The sequence below is a fragment of the Tenrec ecaudatus genome, chromosome 8, assembly GCF_050624435.1.
Source record: "Tenrec ecaudatus isolate mTenEca1 chromosome 8, mTenEca1.hap1, whole genome shotgun sequence".
Taxonomy (NCBI): domain Eukaryota; kingdom Metazoa; phylum Chordata; class Mammalia; order Afrosoricida; family Tenrecidae; genus Tenrec; species Tenrec ecaudatus.
Window position 1 is genome coordinate 45,927,507 of NC_134537.1, and position 25,094 is coordinate 45,952,600.

The following is a 25,094-nucleotide window of genomic DNA, read 5'->3' on the forward strand; positions in this document are numbered from 1 at the left end:
AAAGATCAGAGAGAGTTTTGTACAACACACACCCACAACAGACCATTTGGGTAGTTAATAGGCTTCCTCACAATTTCTGCGTTACAAGCAAATCTTCAAATATATTGGTTATATCACCAATCGTGGTGCGACTTTGTTAGTCCTGGTGATGTGTTTTGTTTGGAAGATTAGAGAGAATAAGTTTTAGTGATAGAGTCCTTGAAAGGAACTATGAGGCATATTCCATTCCAGAGGCCTCTTTAAGCTCCTGGTCTCTTGATTCATTAAAATAGTTGTATCTTTAGGAACTTCTATATTATTTGAGAGGGGACTTCCACTTCTCCTAAATTACATAAAGTATTGCTGAGATGGATGGTTAGAAAAGTACCCTTTACAACGCGTACTTCGAGGTCTTGGATTCATTCCTGGCTCCTGGATTGAAATAAAGCGTCTAACACATGATCTGGGCCTCATATTTGTTGAATGAATATTGAATAAGAGATTTATGGTCATACCGTCAAGGCACTTTCTTCTGTTTTGCTTCAGATTGCTCATGCCCCGTGGTTCTAGTGATTCCAGAATGAGGAAGCCTTCATCGATTGTAACTCTTCAATAATGATTATTCGAGTGATAACCGTCTGTGCATTATTGTGGTATGAACACTGATGGGCTTTGATAAAACACTAGGACGCCATCCTCTTTGGAAAGCAAGCTTAGGCCCTTTCCCCACCTGAGGATTCTGCCTAGCTCTACAGCCTCCGATAAAGACCCAAGCCTGCTGATTCTATTTTTGGAGTTTTGGGTTTTTTAAAGATCATTTTGTTTGGGGGCTCTTACAGTTCTTATAACAATCCATAAACAATTGTATCAAGCATATTTGTTCGTATGTTGCCATCAGCATTTTCTAAACATTTACTTTCTATAAGCCCTTGATATCAGCTTTATTCCCTCCCCCTCCTTCCCACCCTCGTGGCCCCTTGATGTTATAAATAATTATTATTTTCATGTCTTACACCAACCGCTGTCTCCCTTCACCCACACTTCTGCTGTTTGTCTCCCTGTTATGTATTGATCATTGCGTGCCCTTCCTCCCCTCCTACTCCGCCTTTCCCCACCCCTCGTGGTATCACTACTCCCATTTCTGTTCCTAAGGGGTTTATCTGACCTGGGTTCCATGTGTCCTGGGCGTTTATCTATACCATGGGACATGCTCTGGTCTAGCAAGAACTGGGGTCATGGTGGTGGGGGATGAGGAAGCCTCAAAGAACCAGAGGAATATTGTGTGTTTCATCGGTGTTATACTCATCTCTTCCTTGTGACCCTTCTGTGAGGAAATGTCCTATTGTCTACAAATGGTTTGGGGTCTCTGCTCTGACCCGCCTCGTTCTCAACAATATGGTTGTTGGGGTTTTTTGTTTTGTTTTGTTTTGAGTCTTCTGATACCTGTTACCTGATCCTGTGGACACCTCATGATTGCACAGGCTAGTGTGCTTCTTCCATGTGGGCTTCTTGTTTCTCTGCTAGTTGGCCGCTTGTTTAACTTCAAGCCTTTAAGACCCTCTAGATGCTATAACTTTTGGTAGCTTGGCACCATCAGCTTTCTTTACCACATTTGTTCTGTACCCATTTTGTCTTTAGTGATCATGTTGGGAGGTTGAGCAACACAGAATACCAGGTTGTTGGAACAGTGTTCTTGCATTGAAGGAGGGCTTGAGCAGAAGCCCCAAATCTGTCCACTTCCTCAATATATTGCCGAATAAATATATGTACCTAGGAAAATACCTATATTTTAAGGAATTGGTGTATTTACATATGTACACACCTATGTTTAGATTCTTGGAGTTAATAGAGGCCTCACTTGATTGTGAGGTAGCTTAGCATATTCTAGGTCTTTGAGTCAAATAGCCTCTGTAAAAGTGGTGGGAGATTTCATAGCAATCTCTTCCTCAGCTACTAAAGGATCAGCTCCCAGCCAGGCAATGGTGGAGGAGTAACCCTTCTTCCCCATGTTCAGATGGCTAAACTCTGTTCGCTTGCTCTCTCGTGCTCTCTTATCAGACCTGTCCACCTGTGGACAGCTGGTACTGCAATTATGTCCCACCAAAATGTGTTTTTGAACCCTAACCCTACACTTGGGGATGTAATTCCAGTTGAGACTATATTGTTTTATTTGTTATGTTAGAGGAACTGCATTAGTGTAGGCATCCTAAGCATAATCACTTAAAAGTATTTATTTTGTTGTTGTTGGGCATATACACAGCAAACACCACACTTCAACGGTCTCCACAAGACAATTCAGTGACATCGATTACCGTCATCAAATTGCTCAACCATCCTTTCTCTTCTACTCTGAGTTCCTCCTCCGCCATTAACATTCACTCACTGCACCCTATGGTTCTTATCTAATATTTGAGTTGCTGAGTTGCTGTTGTCAATTTGATTCTATACAAATAATTCTTAAAAGAGTACAATGCCCAGTCCAGGATTTCTTTTATTTTAATCATTTTATTAGGGGTTCATACAACTCTTATCACAATCTATACATACATCAATGGTGTAAAGCATATTTGTACATTCATTGCCCTCATCATTCTCAAAACATTTGCTCTCCACTAAAGCCCCTGGCATCCGCTCCTCATTTTTTCTCCTCCCTCCCCACATCCCTCTCCCTCATGAACCCTTGATAATTTATACATTATTATTTTGTCATAACTTGCCTTGTCCAACGTCTGCCTTCACTCACTTTTCTGTTGTCTGTCCCCCAGGGAGGAGGTTATATGTAGATTCTTGTAATCGGTTCCCCCTTTCCAACCCACCCTCCCTCGCACTCCCAGTATTGCCACTCACACCACTGGTCCTGAAGGGATCATCCGCCCTGGAGTCCCTGTGTTTCCAGTTCTTATATGTAGCAGTGTACATCCTCTGGTCTAGCCAGACTTGTAAGGTAGAATTGGGATAATAACAGGTGGGTGGGAGGGACGGCGGGAGGAAGCATTTAGGAACTAGAGGAAAGTTGTATGTTTCACCATTGCTACATCACACCCTGACTGGCTCATCTCCTTCGGAGACCCTTCTGTAAGGGGATATTCAGTGGTGTAAATGGGCTTTGGGTCTCCACCCCGCACTACAACCCTCCTTCACTATGATATGATTTTTGTTGTGATGATGCCTGATACTTGATCCCTTCGACACCTCATGATCACACAGGCTGGTGTGCTTCTTCCATACGGGTTTTGTTGCTTCTGAGCCAGATAGCTGCTTGTTTACCTTCAAGCCTCTAAGACCTAGACGCTATATCTTTTGATAGCCAGGCACCATCAGCTTTCTTCACCACATTTGATTGTTCACCCTCTTTGTCTTCAGCGGTTGTATCGGGAAGGTGAGTATCATAGAATGCCAATTTAATAGAAGAAAGTATTCTTGCTTCGAGGGAGTACTTGTGTGGAGGCCCAATATCCTTCTGCTGCCTTAATACTAAACCTATAAATATATGCAAAAAAATCTATTTCCCCATCCTCATATATAAATATGTTTGCATATGTGCATGTCTTTATCTAGACCTCTATAAATGCCTTTTGCCTCTCACCTCTTTCCTCTATTTCCTTTGACTTTCCTCCTGATGCACTATCATGCTCAGTCCCCACCTGGGTTTCAGCAATTCCTCTTGGTTATATTACCCTTGATCATGCCCTCCCAGCCCTCCCACACCCTCCTCACCACCAATTTGGATCACTTGTTGTTCCCTTGTCCCTTGGTTTATTAACACCACTACCTTTCTCCCCACCTACCCCTCTCCCATGTCTCCCCAGAACTGTTGGTCTCGTTGTTTTCTCCTCCAGATTGTTCTTCCAGTCTATCTTATTTAGAAAAACCTGTGGAGATAATGACATGCACAAAAACAAGACAGAGAAAAACCAAGCAACAATATACAACAAAACAACAACAAACCAGTGACAAAAAATAACAACAAAACAAAACATAACAAGAAAGAAAAGCTTGTAGTTAATTCAAGGATCATTTGTTGGCTTTTAGGAGTGTTTTCCAGTCCAGTCTGCTGGGGCACCACGCCCTGGCCCCAAAGTCCACCTTTAGCATTCCCTGGGGACCTCACTGCTCCATTCCCTTGCTGTTCTGTTGCACCCCCTTAGTGTTTTGCCTTGGTGTGGCGGGATCAGATCGGGCACAATTCCCACACTGTGTCTCCAGTGTTGTCCTCTGTAGGGCTATGGGTCAGTGAGGGATATCATGTCTTATAGTGGGGCCAGTTCAGAATTTCTTAATAGTTAAACTAATCTACTGTTTGGTTTGGGTATAAGAATGAACAGTTATCTCAGGGCAATAGTTTGGGTGGTTCATCCAGAAAGTTTGGAGGTAATTCAATTCAGAACTTGTTGTCTGTTTCCCCCATTTTGAGGAGAATTCTTAAAGAGTCTTTGTTCAAAATGTTCAGAAATGGTAGTCAGGCATGATCTAGTTCTGGTCTCGTGACAAAGGAAGCAGTTTCTCACAAAGGCAATTAGCCACACATTCCATTTTCTTCTCATCTTCCTGACTCCCGCAGATGTAGCTCCAGGTATGTAGAGAGCAGTTGTCTGGCACTATGCAATGAATTCAGATAGGACAGACTCACTAAGAACATAATTAGGTCAATTAACTGGGGTGTTCCATGAAATCATGGCCCTAAAACTCTCGAGAAATCAGAGTACAACTAGATGTTTGCTTGTAGATGAGCAGCCTTGACAGCTGCTCTCCTTGTTATAAATGTAGCTGTCATTTTTATAGGTAGACACATTCTTTTGGATGGCAGTGCAGCTCATAACCACCATCCCACCAGGGCTCCTGGGATATGCAAATTCCTGAAAGCAATGGCAATCATCTGCTGTGCAACTGTACCCTTAATCAACGTAGTTGTTTCCATTATTGTAAACAAAACCCATGACTTCCTAAGGAGCCATTCACCCTTTGACCCTTTCCCACCCCTGGTAACCTTTGGTCTTTATTCATTTGCAAGATTTAAAACCAGTAAAGGTGTATGTCAGAGTTTTTGCCTTTACGATGTCTTTGACCTATGCTATTTATGAAAAAGGTTTTATGAGGGGGCTTCAAAAAGTTCTCGGAAAAATTTTAATTTCATTTTCCCATGATTTTGTTAAGCACCCTGTTACACCAGGAATTTCCAGAGGTTCAGCCAGGGTGTTCCTTAGAAACGAGGATAGAGACACTTTGTCCCACTGATTTGGGACATGTTATCAGGAGGGACCAGTCCTTAGAGAAGGGCGTCATTCTTAGTAAAGTAGAGGGTCAGTGAAAAAGAGGAATATTCTCAATGAGATAGATTGACATCGTGACTGCAACAATGGGCTCAAATATAACCATGACTAGAAGGATGGAGCAGGACTGGGCTGCGCTGTGCTGTCTTCTTTTGTACATATGAACTCTGTAAGTCAGAACAGATTCAAGGGCACCTAGCACTAACAGCACAATTACCTTAAAAATTTTTTAATTAGGGGCTCATACAGCTCTTATCACACAGTCCATACATACATCCATTGTGTCAAGCACATTTGTACATTCATTGCCCTCATCATTCTCAAAACATTTGCTCTCCACTTAAACCCCTGGTATCAGGTCCTCATTTATCCCCTCCCTCCCCACTCCCCACTCCCTCATGAACCCTTGATCATTTATAAATTATTATTTTGTCATTTCTTTCCCTGTCCGATGTCTCTTTTCACCCACTTTTCTGTTGTCTGCCCCCCAGGGAGGAGGTCACATGCAGGTCCCTGTAATCGGTTCCTCCTTTCCAACCGCCCTTCCTTTACCCTCCCAGTATCGCCACTCTCACCACACTTCCTAAAGGGATCATCCGCCCTGAATTCCGTGTGTTTCCAGTTCTTACCTGTACCAGTGTACATCCTCTGGTCTAGCCAGACTTGCAAGGTAGAATTGGGATAATGACAGTGGAGGGTGGGGGTGGGGTGGGGGGTGGAGAAGCATTTAGGAACTAGAGGAAAGTTGTATTTTTCATTGTTGCTACATCGGACCATGACTGGTTCATCTCCTCTTCAAGACTTCCCCCAATAAGGGGCTTTCCAAAGGCCCACAATTGGGCCCTGGGTCTCCACCCCGCACAACCCCCCTCATTCACCATGGTAAGATCTCTTGTTCTGATGATGCCCGATACCTGATCCCTTTGACACCTCTTGATCGCACCGGCTGGTGTGCTTCTTCCATGTGGGCTTTGTTGCCTCTGAGCTAGATGGCTGCTTGTCTACCCTCAAGTCTTCAAGACCCCAGATGCTATATCTTTTGGTAGCTGGGCACCATCAGCTTTCTTCACCACATTTGCTTATGCACACATTTGTCTTCAGCGATCGTATCATGGAGGTGAGCACACAATGATACGATTTCTCATTCCCCAATGCCTGACAACTTCGGCACCTTGCTATCACACAGGCTGGGGTGCTTCCTCCATTGGGGCTTTGCTGCTTCTGCTAGATGGCCACCACAATTACCTTTTCCTGTCTTTTCATATAAGTGAGGTCACACAATATTTGTCTTTTTGAGGTTCACTTATTTCTCTCAGTGTAATGTCTTCAAGCTCTATCCTTACTGTAGCAATTTATTTATTCTAATATTTCATTTCTTCTAATATCTGAGTAGGATTTATTACATTATTTATTATATATTATAGTAGTACAGTTTGCTTATCTATTCATCTGTTGATGGACATTTAGGTTGTTCCATTTTTGTCTATTATGAATAATGTTACAATGGACATTGATATATATATGTACATATATATGCATGCATAGTATGAAAGGCACTGTGCTAGATGCAGAATACATACATAGGTGCAGCACACATGTAGTTAATGCTCCAGATGGATAGTTAATTGTTAAACAAATAAGTCATTTTGTAATTAAGTCTCTTTGTGGTCTTTGCTGAGTAGGGCTGCAGTGTTCCTGGTGAGGCAGGTAAACATTTTGTTCCAATGCAGTCATACTGACCCACAGACACCCATTTAACCATCACAAGAACAAAACTACAGAATGCGACTGCAGGAAACATAAAAAAGTAGAGATGTACAAATGTGCTTGACATAATGGATGTATGTATGATTGTGATAAGAGTCCTATGATCCCCCAATAAAATGATTTTTTTAAAGTAGAGCTGACTTTAAGCACATAAGAAAGGTTAGGGGAATACAGGCATTATATATAAGGGGCCATCTCTGTGATCTTAGGTGGTGTATAGCAATTCAGGTTTTATTCTGAAGCGACTGTGGTTTCACAATACTAAGGAGATGGGAACAACCTAAATGTCCATCTGTGGAAGAATGGATAAATAAACTTTGGTACATACACACAATGGATACTATGTGTCACTAAAGAATAACGATGAAACTGAACTGCCTCATGGCATGGATGGATTTGGAGAACAATGACCAAATATAATCAAGACAAAAGTTTTCATACCCAAAGAAGTAGACTGATGGTTATTGGTGTGGGAAGGAGTCAGAGTGAAGGGAGAGCAATAGAATAGAGGGTAGCCAGGTGTTAACTTGGGTGAAGGGGTGGATAGTACCCTACAAGAGAACAGAAGAAAGCCAGAGGGGAGGGGGCAGAACAAGCTATTGGGAGATTTGATAAATAGCTAAAGGGTTGAGTACATAAATGATCTGAAATATAACCCCGCACCTAATTCAGAATAAAAAATACATATTAAAGAAAAATAATCTGGTTGGTTATCTAACCACAGGTCCATTCCCTTACCCTCAGTCCTAAACTCTGGTGCCCCTTCTAGCTAAGAGCCAAGGTCCCCTTTTCTATTAGTTTCCTAGGGTTGCCAAAATAAATGATCACAAACTTCATCCACCATTGCCATCAAATCTATTCTGATTCATAGCAACCCAGTAGGACCAAGCAGAACTGACTCCTTGGGATTCTGAGGCTGCAAATCTTTATGGGAGCAGACAGCCTCATCTTTCTCCTGCAGAGTAGCTGGGTTTAAATTGCTGATCTTGTGTGTGAGGTTAGCAGCCCAATGCATAACCCAAGTTTGATGATTGAAAAAAACCCACATTTATTTTCCCACAGTTCTGAAGGCTCACTGCCATCAAGTTGGCTCTGGGTCTCCGTGGCTGTAGTAGTAAGTAGAAGTAAGCAAAAAGCCCTGTTTTTCTTCCAGGGGTTAACTGGAACAGTTAGCCTTGTGGATCACAGCCCAGTGCATAACCACTACTCCACCAGGGCTCTTGTGCTTACAGCTGGATATCTGAACTCAAGTAGTCAATAGGATCATCTCTCTGAAGGTGCTAGGGAAGAATTCTTCCCCATCGCTTCTTAGCTTCTGGTGGTTGCTAACAATCTTTGGTGTCCCTTGACTTTTGTTGGCATCATTTCAATCTCTGTTTCTGTTGTCAAATGACCTGATTCAATCTGTCTGTCTGCAGTGCAGTACATTTTTTGATATGGCTCTTCTAGCCATAGTGTTTGTTAGTCCCTCCAAATACCTTTTTCCGGATGGGTCTGGGTAAGAGAAGGCAGGGGAAGACACTGATAGAGTTCATTTGTGAATGCTTTTTAACAGGAATGATTGCCATCCTGCTGGGTACACATCAAACTCAGGGGTTTCAAGGTGGGGAGTTCATTACCAGCAAGAGTGAAGAACCAGGAATGAGAGAGTCCTTCAGATGCGGATATCTGTTCACATTGACACTTCTTGACCCAGAAGATAGCTGTGACACCCAGGAGCGGCAAAGGAGCAGCGGCAGAAGAACCAAGTCAAGCAACAAAAGAGCAGTGGACATTCCAGGTCACAGAGCAACTAGAGCTGAGTGCTTTTGGAGTTGGGTGCTTCCAGGCACTTAATGGGAGGGGGGGGTGTTTGAGCAGGATCTGGGTTTGCTGACCCGTGGAGCTAGAGCTGAGTGTCTTCGGGCTTATGGTGAAGTAGAATGCAGGGCAGAGGCCATGGGCTATGTGGCTGAGAGATTAAACATCAGAACAAGACTTACCTCGGGGCATGGCTGCAAAGAGGCTGTCCTGTCTGAATAATTATATCCTGAGCATTTGTAACCTGTTAACCTCCTTAATACACCCCATAATCATGAGCAATGTCTGTGGGTTTTGCTGGCTATTGTAGTGCGTTATCAAGCCCAGATGAAGCAGGGAGAGTCTTGAAAGGGGTGGGTGGAGACATGTCTGGCCTCAGATTCATAGGAACTGGCTTTGGGAGATGCTGGTGTGGAGGTTGGTTTTCCTTCTTCCCTTGGGAAGCAATGGGAGTCAGATGGCAACACCACTTGATTTCTTTTCACTGTGTCTGACTTTATGTCTCTGCACTCGAGTCTCCCTACCTAATCATTGGATTTAGGGCCCACCCTAATCTAGCATAAACAGATCTTGATTACATCTGAATATCCAAAGGCACCAGTGATTAAGACTTAAACACACATTTATTGGCGCAAAATACCACCCCAATACCTTCCCACTCTCACCAAGTCTCACCTCTACCCAAGGTCCTCACACAACACCCTTGGTTAGCTACACAACTCTTTCCCTATCATGGTCTCCTGTTGGTTCCAGCTTTGAAATCAAGAGGTATATCTGACCTTCCTCTTTCATGTTCTTTTCCTATTTAGGTCTTCTGATTCACAGTTTCCAGGGAAACCCAGGAACTGTGCATCTCGTGAGGTCTGCAACAGCTCACCCATGGGCATTTCTGAAGCCCTTAAGATGCCGCAGTACCTATAAAGGAGCAGTGGGCCATCAGAGGTTATTCATGAGCCCATACTAGAGGGGGGCAAAGCCAGATGAAGGAGGCACATTGGCAGTGGTCTTGGGCTGGCACTGCCCAAAATTTGGCAGAGTGAGATATCAGAGGGCTGAGTTCCCTGGACGCATCTAAGACATGTATAGACTGCAGAGGATGGAAAAGAGCTATTGTGCTAGTCAGACAGACTTGGGTGAAGGACCCCAGAGCCTCTGCCGGTCACGAGAAACAGTGCCTGGAGTGAAGAAGTAATTCATCCAGGGTCCAGCTTACGTTAACAGAGCAATTTCAGCTACTGATGCAGTCTGCTGGATCCTCAACTCTGAAATAATATTTGGGAGCATTCTGTTGCTTTTGGAGAGCAACAGGCTGTTGGAGAGCTTGCAGTAAAAGATATTGCAAGCCTTGGCTTACGTCAGGCCCGAAGAGTTGGGATTCTGTGGCTTTTGCTGGGCAATTGTTTCAGTAGTCTTGCTACAATGACACTGCTTGTCCACTAGTTCTGTCCTGCTTTCTCTTCACAGCTCTGCTTGTCTCCCTCCCTTGATTTCATGCTGGGTATATAATATTATACTGTTTTCTTAACACTCTGTTTTGAGAATCCTTGTTATTATAAATGTTCATGTAATGGCTATTTGAAGGATTGAATTGTGTTGTCCCAAAATATGTACTAAAATCCTGACTGATATGATGCAATCATGATTGAATTAATTGACCTTGTGTAGACCTGATTGCCTTCTTAATTTTATCCAAGGAGTCCTTGTGATGCAATAGTTTTCAGTTGGTAACTAGCTTAATGGTTCAAACCCACTCAGCCACTTTGAGGGAAAAACACCTGGTAATTACAGATTACAGCCAAGTAAACTCTATGGGCCACTTCTACTCTATTACTAAGGTGGAATCCACTGACTAACAAGATAATAGAATGTGGTTGTGGAGGCTTAAGGCGCTTTCCATCAGTTCTGACTCATAGTGACCCTATGTATAGCAGAATGAAGCACTGCATACAACACTCACATAACGCTCTGCGGAGAAGCCCTGCTGGTGTCCTGGACTACATGATGGGTTAACTGCAAAGTCAGCATTTGGAAACCACCAACTCTATGGGAGATAGATGAGACTTTCTACTCCCACCCATAAGGATTCAGAGTCTAAGATCCTTTTCCAACCGGTTCATAAGCATGATGATTGGGTTTTCATGCTCTTGGATGATGTTACCTCCCTTGAACATTGTTTCCACATGGGCACATTATTTGATTATCCATCTGACATGAGAAAATAGGGCAGAGCAGTGGGGGGAGGTTTTACAGTCTCAGAAACCCGCAGGGACAGAGCTGCTCTGTTACTGACTCGATGGCAGTAAGTTTGAGTTGGCAATGTATTACAATCTAAGCACCTTCCACATTGTAACCAGTCAATGGAGGTCATATCCGTGCAGGGTGCATCCCAATCCCTTCAGAGTGATTAAAGAACAGATCAGACACATGAACACTTGATGCCATAGGAGAACTACCAAGAAGCCAAAGAATGCCTTGGAACTGCCAACAGAGAAGAAATTAGTTTTAGGAACCATAATATTTAGGCTCATCCTGCTCTTTCCCTGTCCCAGACCTGAAGCCAGCCATTTCCTTAAGGAACTAGTTTTTGTTCATAATGCAGCATAGCGGCGTAGCGGTCACTCACTGGGCTGCTACCACAAGGCTAGCAGTTTGAAACCAGCCGCTCTGAGAAAGAAGGGTCTTGCTAGCCCTGTAGAGTTATAGTCTCTGAAACCCACAGGGGCAGTTCTACCCTGTCCTAGAGGGTTGTTGTGAGTCAGAATCGACTCCATGGCAGTGGGTTTTTGGAATTTAGTGACCAAGAAATGGGTATTAGGTGTGTGCATGAAGTACTAGGTTGTCATCACTTTTCTGCCTTTTCAGTGGACAGAACTAGGAAGTATTTTCAAAACTGAATTGTCATCTGGTTGAAAGTTTATAGAGGAATTTGGTTTTCCAATTAACAATGGTTGTTCTATTATTGAAATGACTATTTTAGTGAGGAAAGGAGAAAATAGACAAATACATAGTATGTTGGAGGACAAAATGCTTAGGGAGTAAGGAGATAGGGAGTTCCGTCAAGGTGAATGACCAAGAAGTTCCTGATGGGCAGATGCTCAAGACGTTACATAAGCATTTTAACCAGGCGAGAAAGCACAAAACAGGATAGCTGAATGCCGGGGACATAGTAAAACTCAGTATTAACTTTTTTTTAAAAAATGCCTTTTTCAATATACAATATAACTTTGGATTTGGGTCACTTCTCTGCTTCTCTGCTTTTCATCGGTAAAATTAAAAAGTTACACTAGTCGCCAAAAAAAAGTTACTTTCGGGCTTTAAAATTTTATAATTCTAGCAGCAAAACTCCTCTTTTCAGCCTGCTCATTGTTCATTCAGTGGCTGTCCGCAGCCCAAAGACTCCGCAGCCCGTAGTGGCCGAGTACCTGGCGGACACCAGCATCCTCAGTCCCACCGGACACACCTGACCTTTCCCACAACGCCCGTCCTCTCGGCACTTCCGGCCCTTCCCCCGCTCTCCCGGAACTTACTCCTTTATGACCTCGCCCCCTTTGTGACTCCTTAGAGTCCATTGGCTGGTTTTTTTAAAAGGAAGCTGAGCCTTTCCAGCCGTTCATTGGCTTACGTTAGGTTGCCATCAACGGAGTTACAAACAAGGCGTGCCCGGTCTCCATGGTAACTCCGGGTTGCTAGCTCTGATTGGCCAATATTTCAATGCCAACCTTCCGTCCCGACTGCGAAGGGTTTAGTCCCGAGCGGGGCGAGGCGCGTCGCTGCTAGGTTTCGCGACGGGAATGCGGAGCTGACGTGGCTTCGTTTAAGAACCTGGGGCTGAAGCCCTGGGTCGCAGACGGCCCCAGGTGAGCGGGGAACGCCCCCCAGCTCCTCGTCTCTGCGGGCCCTTAGCGGTCACCCAGCCACACGGGCCTCGGGGCTAGCGCCGCAGCTCCGTTCAGGTAGGTCCCTGCCTTCCCGCCCCTCCTCTCCCTCCGGTCCGGGATCCGGCCCTGGTCCGCCCCGCGCCCTTCCCCGCCCAGGCCCCGTGCGAGTCGTGCAGACGCCCGGCGGCCCCGCCGCGGGCCTCGGAGCGCCCCAGCGCGTCGTGCGCCTCGGCCGCCGGGCTTCGGAGGCGCCCTCGGAGCGAGCGGGACGGCGCCGGGTGGCTGCGCGGGGCGGCTGCGGCCCGACGTCGCTGACAGACTTGTGGTCGGCCGGCGGGGCGCGGCCCGAGCAGCTGGACGTCTGTGGGCGCACTTCTGTGGGACGTCTGTGGGGCGGTGACGGGGCGAGTGGGGCCCGGGCCACCGTGCTGTTAGCGCTAAAGGGTTGATGGATAGACGAGGACAGAAGGACGCTCCTAAAGTCCCAGGAATCGGGCGGACAGGCTGCTACAGGGACGGGAACCCTGAAAAGAGTTCAAGAGGAACAATTTGAGTCGATGGCGTGGAGGGAGATGGGTGTGCGTTATGGGACCCGGTGTGTTGGAATGTGAAGGAGGGAGAGCCCCTTGGCAAACGAGGACTATGTCTGTCCGATTTATTAATAACCGTTCCAGTTGTCCGGAGCTGGAAATAGGGAGAGGGCAATTTTACGAGTGGGACAGCGACTGAAAATCGTTGGATAAGTATTTTTGAAAGTATTGGAGTGACTTCCTGAGCACTTAAAACTTGAAGAGAGCCTTACACATCTGTGCAAATGATGGGGGCGGAAGGTGGAGGGGGGGGGGCAGGCCTTTCACGAATTTGCTTGGACTGCAGATTGGTGGGATTATTTGGAGGGCTGAGGGGAAAATTGAATAGGGAAGAGGCTTATTGCGACAAAATGAAGGAAGTCTGTTCCTGGCGTCCTAAATTAGAACTTGTGATTTCCCATAGGAACTATGTAGAGCTACACCTGTTACAGTTTTGAGAAACTTCACCATACTTTCTTGTATCCAATAAATCATATCCGAATACAATTGCTGCATTTATTTTTGTTTATGAAATCTTGTTTATAAACTTCTCTTGTCTCACCACTGTTAAGGAATAAATTATTTGGGATGAAGTATTGATTATAAGATATCAGTATGTTATAGTGTGGGTAGGAACCACTCTGGTAAAAGGTTAGGTCCTATAATACTATTGTACTTAATTTTAAAAGTTAATTAAAAAGAATTCAATACAGAAAGATATGTCTGTCCTACAATAAAAAAATATCGTCACCATCTCCTGATCCCCTTCCTTATTCTCCACTTCCAAAAGTAAGCACTAATTAATTAGTAACACATAACCATTAAAATTTTAAATTATATATCTATATCCCTTTTTTTCTCTTTTACAGGTGATATCCTAATATACATGCCAGCCTTTAACTTGGTTTGATGTCCCCACGGATATGAAACTACCTCACTATTTTAAAAGGCTATGTACATGGCATTCCCTTGCTTAGACATAAGAATGTGTCTTATCTGACACTATAGATTAGCTATCATAGACAATGCTGCAGTGAAAATTCATGCACATATATACTTAGACTGTGTGTGAGTCTATCTATGGTATAAACAACACCATAGACTTCTGCAGATCATACTTACCGGCAGAGGAGAGACCACGACCAAGAAGGTGGTTTTCCTGGGGTGAAGCTTCTCCATTGCACTCCGGATGTGCTGACCCCTGTGATTTCCCCAAATGTGGGAAACTTGACTGTATAATTTGTGGTAGTGGGGGACTGCGTTTGGGCTCTCTCCTGGAAAAAAAAAATACTTCAGCTAATACTACACTGAATCATTTTGTTACTGTATCGACTGCTAAACAGTATCTCTAGAACCTTCTCCCTCCCTCAATTCAGACTTTGTGCAGAATAGAACATTGGGAGATAAAATTACTCAGAAAATAAGACTAGCTTGTGTGCCTTCATCACCCAAGGGGCTTTGTCGAGCTGTATAACTGGACACATTAGTCCTGTGGTCTGCTCACAATTATTCCTAGATTTGAGCTTGTTGCAACTGTCAGTTCATCCTGTCGAGGACCTATTTCACTGATCTTGCAAGCACAATGTCCTCCAGGTACTGGTCCTTTCTATTAATGTGCCCAACGTATATGAGATGGAGTCTCACCATCCTTCTAAGGAACGTTCTGGCAGAACTTAAGATAGATTTGTTTTTTCTTCTGGAAGCCCTAGCATATGCAACAATAATTGCCAAAAGCATAATTGAAATAACTGCCTTACTCAGTGTTCCTCTCTTACGTGCATGCATCTGAGGATGAAAACACCATGCCTTGGGTCAGGCACCCCTTAGTCTTCACAGTGATAACTTTGTTAGGATTTACAGAGGTCTTTTTGCAGCAGATTTGTCCAAGCTTTTCTCTGTGCATTGTTTTATTCCCTGAATTCTGCTTTCGTGGATGTCAATTGTAGATCCAAGTGAAATGAATTTCTTGACAGCTTCAGGGTTTGGTTTGGTTTTTCTCCCCCATTTATCATGGTGCTGGCTATTGGTACAGTTGTGAGGAATTAAAAAAAATTATAGTGTAATCCACACTGAAGGCTGTAATCTTTGATCTTATCAGCAAGTGCTTCAAGTTCTCTTCACTGTCAGCAAGCAAAGTGTGTCAGTCATCCACATATGGAGAGTTGTTAATGAGCCTTCATCCAGTCTGGATGCTGTGTTCATATAGTCCTGTTTCTCAGATGCTTTGTTCAGCACAGAAAGACTGAATAAATATGGTAAAAGACTACAACCGTGATGCATGCCTTTTCTGATTTTAAACCATTCCCTGAACATCCCCTTGTCTGTTCATATGACTGCCTCTTGTCCAGTGGGTAATGAAGTGTTCTGGAGTTCCCTTTCTTTGCCCACTGCATTGTTATGCATAGTTTGTCATTATCCACACAGTTGAATTATAAAATGCAAGTCAACATCTTTGTGGTATTTTCCTCATGAGTTTTCTTAATCGTTCATAATATTCATCTGTGCTTTATCTGAAGGCATTTTTTAAACTGGAAATAAAATTCTTTGACCCATATATTTTTTTCTCTTAATTGTCTTGAATCTGTAAGTCAGAGTTAAGCTTGGCAAAAAATTTGTCAAGAAGACCAAAGATAGTGTTAAAAAAAAAAAGACCAAAGATAGTCTAATTTTCTTTATTTTATAAGCCACAAGATCTTATGACCTAAATCCCAAATGATTTTAAGTACAATAATTTATTAGGATGTCTTGATGGTCGCAGGCACATGGTAGAATTTTTAATACATAATTTCAGACCTTTTATTTCAGATAAGTGTCTTTGTATTTTTTGTGTTGTTTTTTTCATTGGAATTCCTCGAGAATTTCTGTTGTCCACATTGCTTATCTTCAGTTTTTATCACACTATCTTGAATCTTTAAAAAATATTTTCAATGAAAGTTTACAGTTTAAGTAACATCTCATTCAACAATTTCTACACAAATTGTCCAGTGACATTGGTTATAGTTTTTACAACCTGTCATTATTACCTTTAATTGTATTCTAATTGTCCCATTTCCTGTATTCTCAGTTCCTTTCCATCTTCTCATCTAGGCTTTAGAAGTAATTGTTGACCTTTGAGTTTCATATAGATACTATTTTAATGGAGCACAATACTAATGGGTAATATCTTTTATATTATGTGCTAATCTGTTATTTTGCTCAAAGGTGACCTCGAGTTAGTTTCAGTTGAAGAGTATTTCAGGAAATCCTCTGTCCTCAATTGGTCTACTAAGAATAGACTTTAAGAATTTGTTCTGCTTCTATTCTCCCATTCTTTCAGTTTCTACCTCTTGTAGTCCTGGGCAGGACACTATTGGTAGCTGGGCACCACCTAGTTCCTATGGTCTCAGGGCAGATGAAGCTGAGCCTGGGGTAGGCTACTTACCATACAGACTGACTTCTTCTCTAGGTGATTTCCTTCTTTCTCTTGTTCCCAATGAGTAGAGACCAATAGATGTATCCTAGATGGCTCTTTGCAAGCTTATTAAGGCCCTGGGTGCTATTTACAGGTGCCGGTACACAAGACATGAACATTGTGAAGCATATTATACCCCTGGACTGAGTTGTCCCAGGAGACTAGGTCTTAAGCCTTCAAACCCTGAAAACTATTCTTGCAAGGTGTTTAGTTAGATCCTCTTATGCTTTATTTCTTTAAACAAACTTTTAAATCAATAGATAATTACTTAGGAATAGCTTTAGATTTAGTACAGAAAATTTTCAAGCATAGTAGTGTTTTAGTATACTTCGTTTTCTTTCATTAAGAGATCAGCATTGGTACATTAATAAGAACTGAATTCCAGATTTTTTTTATCCACTAATGACCATTTCTTGTTCCAGGAACTAACCCAGGGTATTGCATTACATTTAGTTCATTTTGGTGGTACAAGCAATTAACACGCTTGACTGTTGACCAAAAGGTTATAGATTTGGGTGCTGTATTGGACAGGGTTCTCTAGAGAGACAAACCAGATTGCTAGTAATTATATATAAATATATTTATAAAGATAGATATATAATTCAAGAAATAAACCATTGAATAATATACAGATAGATAATACAAGAAATTAACAGTTAAATTATAAAGCAGTGAGACACTAGCAGTCCTTCAAATTTTGAGAGCTGCCAGTTGCCAGTCCCCTTCTGTAGAGAGAGCTGGGCTATATATACACCCAGGCAGCAAACAGCAAGGCAGGTCCCCAATTGTCATCAACTGTCAGTCCCCAGCTCCAGAGATGAGCATTCCAATCGTGTGGGCTTAAAGGGACCTCAACTTACAGTGACACAGTCCACAGGCTTAGGCATCCCACAGGTAGTGTACCCCTTTAAACTGAGGCACAGAACAACCAAGGTGAGGCTCACCGAGCCATTTATCCCTCTGCCCTTCAGTTAATCCTACTTGTGTTAATCGGCCAGGCTGGCACAATAAACTGTAGCAGGTGCACTCACAGGTATCTTGGAAGAAAGGTCTGGTGATCTACTTCTGAACAATCAACCATTGAAAATCCCATGGATCACAGAAATAAAAGTTTTTCTCTGAGTTATGGTTGATTGTGATGACTCATAGTGATCCAATAGGACAAGGGAGACCAGCCCTGTAGGATTTTTAAGGCTCTGCTCTTTACAGAGGTACACTGTCACATCTTTCTTTTGCTGGTGGATTTGAACTTCAAACCTTTGGGGTAGCTGCTGTACAGCTAAATACTCTGCTAACAAGGTTCTTTCTTTTTTGAAAAAATTGAGATAATTTTAGAGATAAATTTAGAGTTTCCCCCAATGATAACACTGCAAATCTTAGTATAACATCACAACCCTGGTATATAGCCTTTATTCAAATTTCTCTAGTTCTATTTTTATACTCATTTGTGTGTGTTAAGTTCAATTCCATTTTCTCACTTTCATATGTTCGTGTATTCATCATTACCACAGTCAAAATATTGAACAGTTCAGATACAAGGGTTCCATGTATTACCTTTTTATAACTACCGCCCTCTAAAGCCCTACCCTATCCACTTCAACTTCTTAACGCTTAACAAACATGAATCCTCTATTTCTAAATTTTGTCATTTTACAGTATTATATAAATATGAAGTCATACAGTATGATTTGAGGTTCACTTTTTTGCACAATTTCCTGTAGATTAAGTGGTATTTATCAGTAGTTATCTTTATTGCTAAGTAGTAGTATTTCTTATATATTTGGTGGTAGTTATCAATGAAATGCCCTTAGCTTTGGTTTTTCTGTCCTAGAAGTTTTAAAATAGTGTGTAAGTTTACTTATGTATACATACAAAGGGGAGACCCTCAAAATAATGGGAGAAAAGTTCTGCTGGCTGGCTGGAGCATTCTTAATAACGCATATTTCCCGCGAGGCAAGCATCCTGCAGCTCTCTCTGAGTCAGTGCACCCAGTGGCACTACCTGGAAAGGTTCTGTGTGGTCACTGAATTTTTTCATAAAAGCAGTTTCGCTAACCTCATTTTTTGTGATGGCTGACTTAAGAGAATAGCACGCGGCTGTGAAATCTTGTTTCCTGCTCAGGAAAAATACCACCCAAACTGTTGTGATGTTGAACACAACTTACAATGACAGCCCTATGGGAAAAAACTCAGTGTGTGAGTGGTTTTCTCATTTCAGTAAAGGTGAAACGTCAATTGATGACAAACCTTGTGGACGTCTGTCAACTTCCCAAACAGATGAAAATGTGACAAAATTCACGCAAACACTTGTGCTCAAAGATAGATGACTAACCTTTGAAGAGATGGGGAAATTAGTTGGACTGTTGTGGAGTTGAGTAATTTTAATGGAAGGTTTGGGACTAGTTCTAACTGACCAGGAAAAAGAGCGGCAGCTCCAAAGCGACACTTTTCCCAAGGTTATTAGTTACCTAAAGACATGGTGCTATTCTTACAACCCTGAAAGCAAACATTAATCAAGCCAGTGGAGTCACCATGGTCACCTCACTCCAAAAAAGCTCGTCAAGTGAAATCAAAGATCAAGGCGATGCACATTTGTTTTTTTGATTTGAGGGAGATAGTGCATTTGGAGTTCATACCACCAGGTCAGACTGTCAATCAAGCTTTCTATTTAGAGGTTCTGAAAAGATTGTGTAACAATGGGGACTGGTTTTGCCACCATGACAAGGCACCTACTCAGCTTTCTCTGCGCCGGTTTATGGCAAAAACAGCATGTGACTCTTTCCCCACACACCTGACTCACCTGACTGCGTTCCATGCAACTTAGCTATTTTTGTTTTAGCGATTTGATGACATAGAAGAGGTAAAGAAAAAATGAGGGAGGTGCTGTCAGCCGTCCAAATAGAAGAGTTTGAACAGTGTTTCCAAGAATGGAATCATATATTTGACAAATGTATTAAGTATACTGGAGAGTACTTTGAAGGTGATAAGGTTGTTTTGTAAAAACGGCTTAAATACATAACTTTGAGAAAAATTCCGCTGGGGGGGTAGTACCCCTCATATGCATATGTATTTGTTCACTTGGGGTAATTGGGCTTCGTGTATAGAATTCCCAGTGTTTCATGCAGAAAATCCAGTTAGATTCCTAGCCAACATACCAAATGCACAGCCACCACCTGTCTGTCGGTGAAGTTAGCATGTTGTGATACTAAACAGTTTCTGTAAAATGTCCAATCTTAAGACAAAAAATGTCCAGACTGAAATGAACTAGGGAGAAAGCATGGCTGTCCCCCAAGCAGTTAATGAAAGCCCGGTGAGCCACAAGAGTCAGAGACTCGGCCAAGCAGCATTTTCTTTTGTTCTTCATAGGTCGTCATGAGTCAGGGCAGACTTGAGGGCAGTTAGCAACAGTAATTTATTCAGAATTTTTAAATGAATTTATTCAGAATTTTTATTTCCTGAATGAGGTAGATAGCTTGTATCTTTCAAGGAATTGGCCCATCTACTTCAACAAATTTGTGGGCATGAGGTTGTTTGACAACAATAGGCTCTAATATACCAATGATCTTGAAAGTGGCACAGCTCTGAGCACTGTTTCTTGTTCTTTCTGTTCATAAGGTCACCATGAGTCGAGTCAACCTGATAGCAATGAACAACGTTACTATCTCTCAATGGCTATTAAATCAGTAATGATGTCTCTTATTTTCTTTATTGATAATTTCACTTTTCTCTTTTTATCGTGGTCAGTCTGATGAGAACTTTGTTTTATTGATCTTCTCCAAGGACTAGCTTTTGGTTCTGTTGTTTTTCTATATTCAACCCCCTTCATTTCTAATCTGTTCTGTGTCATTCTTTCTGCTTACCATTCTCATTTCTCCTCTTTCTCTAATTTCATACTGAAGAAGCATATGTTACTGGTTTAAGTACTTTTCCCGCCCTAATAAATGTTTTTAATCATATATATTTTAATTGTTTAATTTTAATAAGGGTTATATTTAAAATGTGTAGACTCCACATGGTTTGTCAGTAAAACTTTTTGAAAGAATGAGATTCATGAGGCACAAGAATACTTTTGCTAGATCATTGGGTATGTAAAGAAATGGGAGAGAAAGGCAATCTTGCAGGGAAAGGAATAATCCAAAATTCTTACTTGTAAAGGAAATTGCGACAAAAGGAAGGCCATTAAACATAACCTCTGCGCTTCCGTATTTTCCACTTAAATGATACTTTTATTTAAACAATGATATTAGTAAATTATCAGATTATAAATTAATAAATTATAGATTAGAGCCTCTGCTATTGCCGCTGAGGTGAACAGTATGCAACTGCCTGCACGTATCAGCCTGCTTCAGACGGTGTCCCCACTCCTACTTTACTTGTAGTTGCCTCTGTTTGCTACTAACTGATTTCTTACGCTTTTTTCTCTTCTTTTCCTGCAGAAATGTTTAGTTCATTGTCAGGATTTGCTAACACTTTGCATGAATTATTAGGCAGTGATGCCACTTATCAGGAGATGGGTCCTCACTTAGACCCTGTGAGTAACTCTTTCTTATTTAAAGCAATAAGACTGATATTCTGCATATTTCCACGGAAAAGAACATTAGGAAGGTGTCCGCAGTCTTCTCATGCTGCGGGGAAGACAATATTCAGAAGAATATTGAGACTTAGAAATGATCCTTCTGTAGGTTTGCAGTTTCTGGAAGAACCAGAATAATGAGAAGTCTTGGATGAGATTTGAAAGCGCTTCCTGGTTTGTCCCTCTGGGGCTTGTTTAGTGCTATGTTTGTTTTAATTCCTTCTCGGGCATGTGTTCCTGTTCCATAGGAATAGTTTGAATGCGAAATCGGTAGCTGGAGAAGTTTTGGGGTTTGAGAATATCTGTTTGCTTTTATTTTTATCTATCACTTTAATAATTGAAGGTTTATATTTTTGGAGAGCCATATAATGAAGCAAAGTAAATTCTTTAGTTTTCTGAAAAGACAAGCTTTATTACTTAGTGGTAAGAACATTTTATTCAACTATTGTCTTAATTTCAAATTTTGGGATCCTCTATTTAGTAATAACATGAACTTTGCCTTTGGAAAAATTTACCATAATCATACAGTAAATGAAACAGGTTTTGAAATGAAAAAATGTTTTGTTTGTAAAAAGCTTCATTAACATTTACTAAATACCCAATACGTTGTGATGGCTTTGATGATAGTAACTATTGAATCAGATTGGAAAACTGTCTTAATTTAAAAGGGTGTAAGCTGGCCAATGATAAAATGAAGTCAGAATGAAAGAAATTTGTGTTTGCAAGTGAATGCCTCTGCTCTGATGCGTTGAAATGTTTTTGTTGAAATACTAGGAAATACCCCAGAGATTGGACATGGAAGATAACCATCAACTTCAAGAGGATGTCCTGGTGCGTCTCTCTTATTCAGAACAGTTGGTGGCAGAGCTGAAGGATGTTATTAGACAAAAAGATACCGAGCTACAACAGAAGGATGAGACTTTACAGGTACTGTTGCTGTTGTATTTTCTTGATAAAAGACAGAAGATTTGCTATTCACTTAGATTGACAGAGAATCTGATTTTTCTTTCTTTGATACTATAAAATGATGTCCGCTGCAAATAACTTTTGGTGTGTGTTGGATGAGTAGTGAACAAACATCTGTGCATTGACCATCCTTATTCCCTCAGGAAGAAAGAAAGGCAGCTGATAACAAAATTAAGAGAATGAAGCTTCATACAAAAGCAAAATTAATTTCTTTGAATAAACAACTAGAAGAAATGAAGGCACAGGGACCCGGGATGGTCATGCCTACAGGTCATCAGTCAGAAGAACAACTCTCTGAGGTATGTCAACTTGGTAGAATACATATTTTTTGAGTCAAGAAAGCCTCCCTAAATATCACATTATCATGAATTCTAGACATATTTTCATTGCCTTTCCCCTGTGGCTAAACCCCAAATATTCACAACCTGTCCTTTAGAGAATAGGAAAGTTATTTTGTATGTGGAGTTAGATATATTCAAGGTGGTTCAAAAGTGAGTGGCATTGAGAATGAGGGGAGTCAGAGCAGATACCCCAACCCCATCAGTCCACAATGGCACATGCCCTCACAGAAGGGTCACAAGGAAGGGATGACTCAACCGAGTGAAGTGTAGCACTGATGAAAACACAATATTCCTCCAGTACCTTGAGGCTTCTTCACCCCTCACTATCAAGACTCCAGTCCTGCCTTTTACTGTGGGCTAGACCGGAACATGTACACAGATACAAATAAGAGATAAGCTCTCACCACTGGTCCTAAAGGAGTCATCTGTCCTGAGTTTCCTGTGTTTCCAGTTGCTATCTGTACCAATGTACATCCTCTGGTCGAGCCAAATTTTAAGGTAGAATTGGGATCATGATAGTGGGGAGGTGGTGGGGGGAGCATTTTAGAACTAGAGGAAAGTTATATGTTTCATCATTACTGCCCTGCACTCTGGCTCAACCCCTCCCCACAGCCCTTCAGTAAGGGGGTGTCCAGTTGCCTACCAATGGGCTTTGAATCTCCACTCTGCACTCACCCACATTTGCAATGATATGATTTTTTGTTCTTTGGTGTTTGATACCTAATCCCTTTGACAGCTCATGATCACACAGGCTGGTGTTCTTCTTTCATGTGTGGGCTTTGTTGCTTCTGAACTAGATGGCCACTTGTTTATCTTCAAGCCTTTAAGACCCCAGATGCTAAATCTTTTGCTAGCCGGGGACCATCAGCTTTCTTCAGCACGTGTGCTTATGCACCTGCTTTGTCTTTAGTGATCATATCAGGAAGGTGGGCACCACTGATATGATTTTTAGTTCTTTGATGTGGAGGGAATGTGGGGTAGAAAGGGGGAACCGATTACAAGAATCTACGTATAGCCTCCTCCCTGGGAGATAGACAGCAGAGAAGAGGGCGGGGAGAGACATCGGACAGTGTAACATATGACAAAATAATAATAATTTATGAATTTTGAAGGGTTCATGAGGTAGGAGGGAGTGGGGAGGGAGCAGGAAAATAAGCAGCCGATATTAAGGGCTCAAGTAGAAGGCAAATGTTTTGAGAATGATAATGGGAACAAATGTACATATGTGCTTGACACAATGGATGTATGTATGAATTGTGATAAGAATTGTACGAACCCCCAATAAAATGATTAAGAAAATATAAACATAAAAAAAGAGCAATTAAGATCACATGACACATGGAATCCAGGAACAGGAATGGGACCAGGTACCAGGGAGTAGGGGGAAGGGGGTGGAGGGGAGGGCGGAAAGGGGAACCAGTTGACACATAACACCCTCCTCTCACCCCCAGGGGGACAAACAACAGAAACCATGGGGGAAGGGAAACAGGTTGGTGTAAGATTTGAAAATAATAATTTAATAATTTATTAAGGGGTTACGAGGGTGTGAGCGGGAGGGGAAAAAGGAGCTAATACAAAAGGGCTCAAATAGAAAATAAATGTTTAGAAAATGATGGCAGCATGTATAAATATGCTTGATACATGGTTGTATGGGTTATTATAAGATCTGTAAGAGCCCACAATAAAATGATCTTTTAATTTAAAAAAGTTAGATTTCTATTATTTTTCAATTCCATTCTTCTAGGAACTTTTTCAAACTCCATGTATTATATGCTGGCAAGCCTAAATCATGTATACACTATAGTTGTAAATTAGATGAAAGATTTTATAATATATTTTTTATTTTCTTAATTTTGCTCTGCTTTTCCTGTTGACCAACCATTACTCTTTTTCTCAGTGAGGTATTAACCAGTTATTGGGGCAAAGTTTTTGCCTCCAAAACCATGGCCAGTCATTCCTTTCTAATACTCAGAAGACATTGTTGTTAGGTGGCATCCAGTGAGTTCCTACGCGTGGTGAGCCTGTGCACAACAGAAGGAAACACTGCAGGGGCCTGTGCCAGCCTCATAATTGATCCTTTACCTGATCCCATTGTCACAACCATGGTGTCAGTCATCTCATTGAGGGCCTTCCTCTTTTTCACTGCCCCTCCACATTACCAGGCATGATGTCTGTTTCCAGGGACTGGTCTCTCCTGACAATATATCCAAAGTAGGTAAGACGAAATCTTGCCATCTTTGCCTCTAAGGAGCACTTTACCTTACAGAAGACTTTACTCTTCCGAATGATAGCCTTGTTTAACTCCTCAAAGCTTTTTAAAAGACCTTTTTCTCAGTCTTCTCAGATAATGTCTTCATTGATTCTCCTGTTCTCACCTTTCGTCCTGCCTGTGGTAGGTCTTTCCTGCCCTTAGTGTCAACCCCTCTCTATCTATGTTGTTTTGTTTCTTCTTATTTCTCCTCTTGCTGTGTCAATAGAGTTAAAAATTAACCATTTTATGT

At 41.9% G+C, this 25,094-nt stretch overlaps 1 protein-coding gene, 1 non-coding gene and 1 pseudogene across 8 annotated transcripts in view; all 3 read left to right on the plus strand.

The window, feature by feature from the left end:
* The first annotated feature begins 10,912 nt into the window (after positions 1 to 10,912).
* Positions 10,913 to 11,027, plus strand: LOC142455925 (small nucleolar RNA U13; annotated as a pseudogene).
* Positions 11,028 to 12,543: 1,516 nt separating this feature from the next.
* Positions 12,544 to 25,094, plus strand: part of GOLGB1 (golgin B1) — a 75,878-nt gene continuing 63,327 nt past the window's right edge. For all 7 annotated transcript variants that reach the window (XM_075556341.1, XM_075556347.1, XM_075556342.1 and 4 more), the window contains exons 1-3: positions 12,544 to 12,769; positions 22,061 to 22,213; positions 22,396 to 22,551. In XM_075556341.1, coding sequence (XP_075412456.1) covers positions 22,082 to 22,213; positions 22,396 to 22,551 — 288 coding nt within the window. In that variant the 5' untranslated portion in view covers positions 12,544 to 12,769; positions 22,061 to 22,081. The remainder of the gene's footprint in view (positions 12,770 to 22,060; positions 22,214 to 22,395; positions 22,552 to 25,094) is intronic.
* Positions 14,378 to 14,540, plus strand: LOC142455595 (U1 spliceosomal RNA). Its single transcript, XR_012785779.1, has one exon. It is a non-coding gene; the product is annotated as a U1 spliceosomal RNA (small nuclear RNA).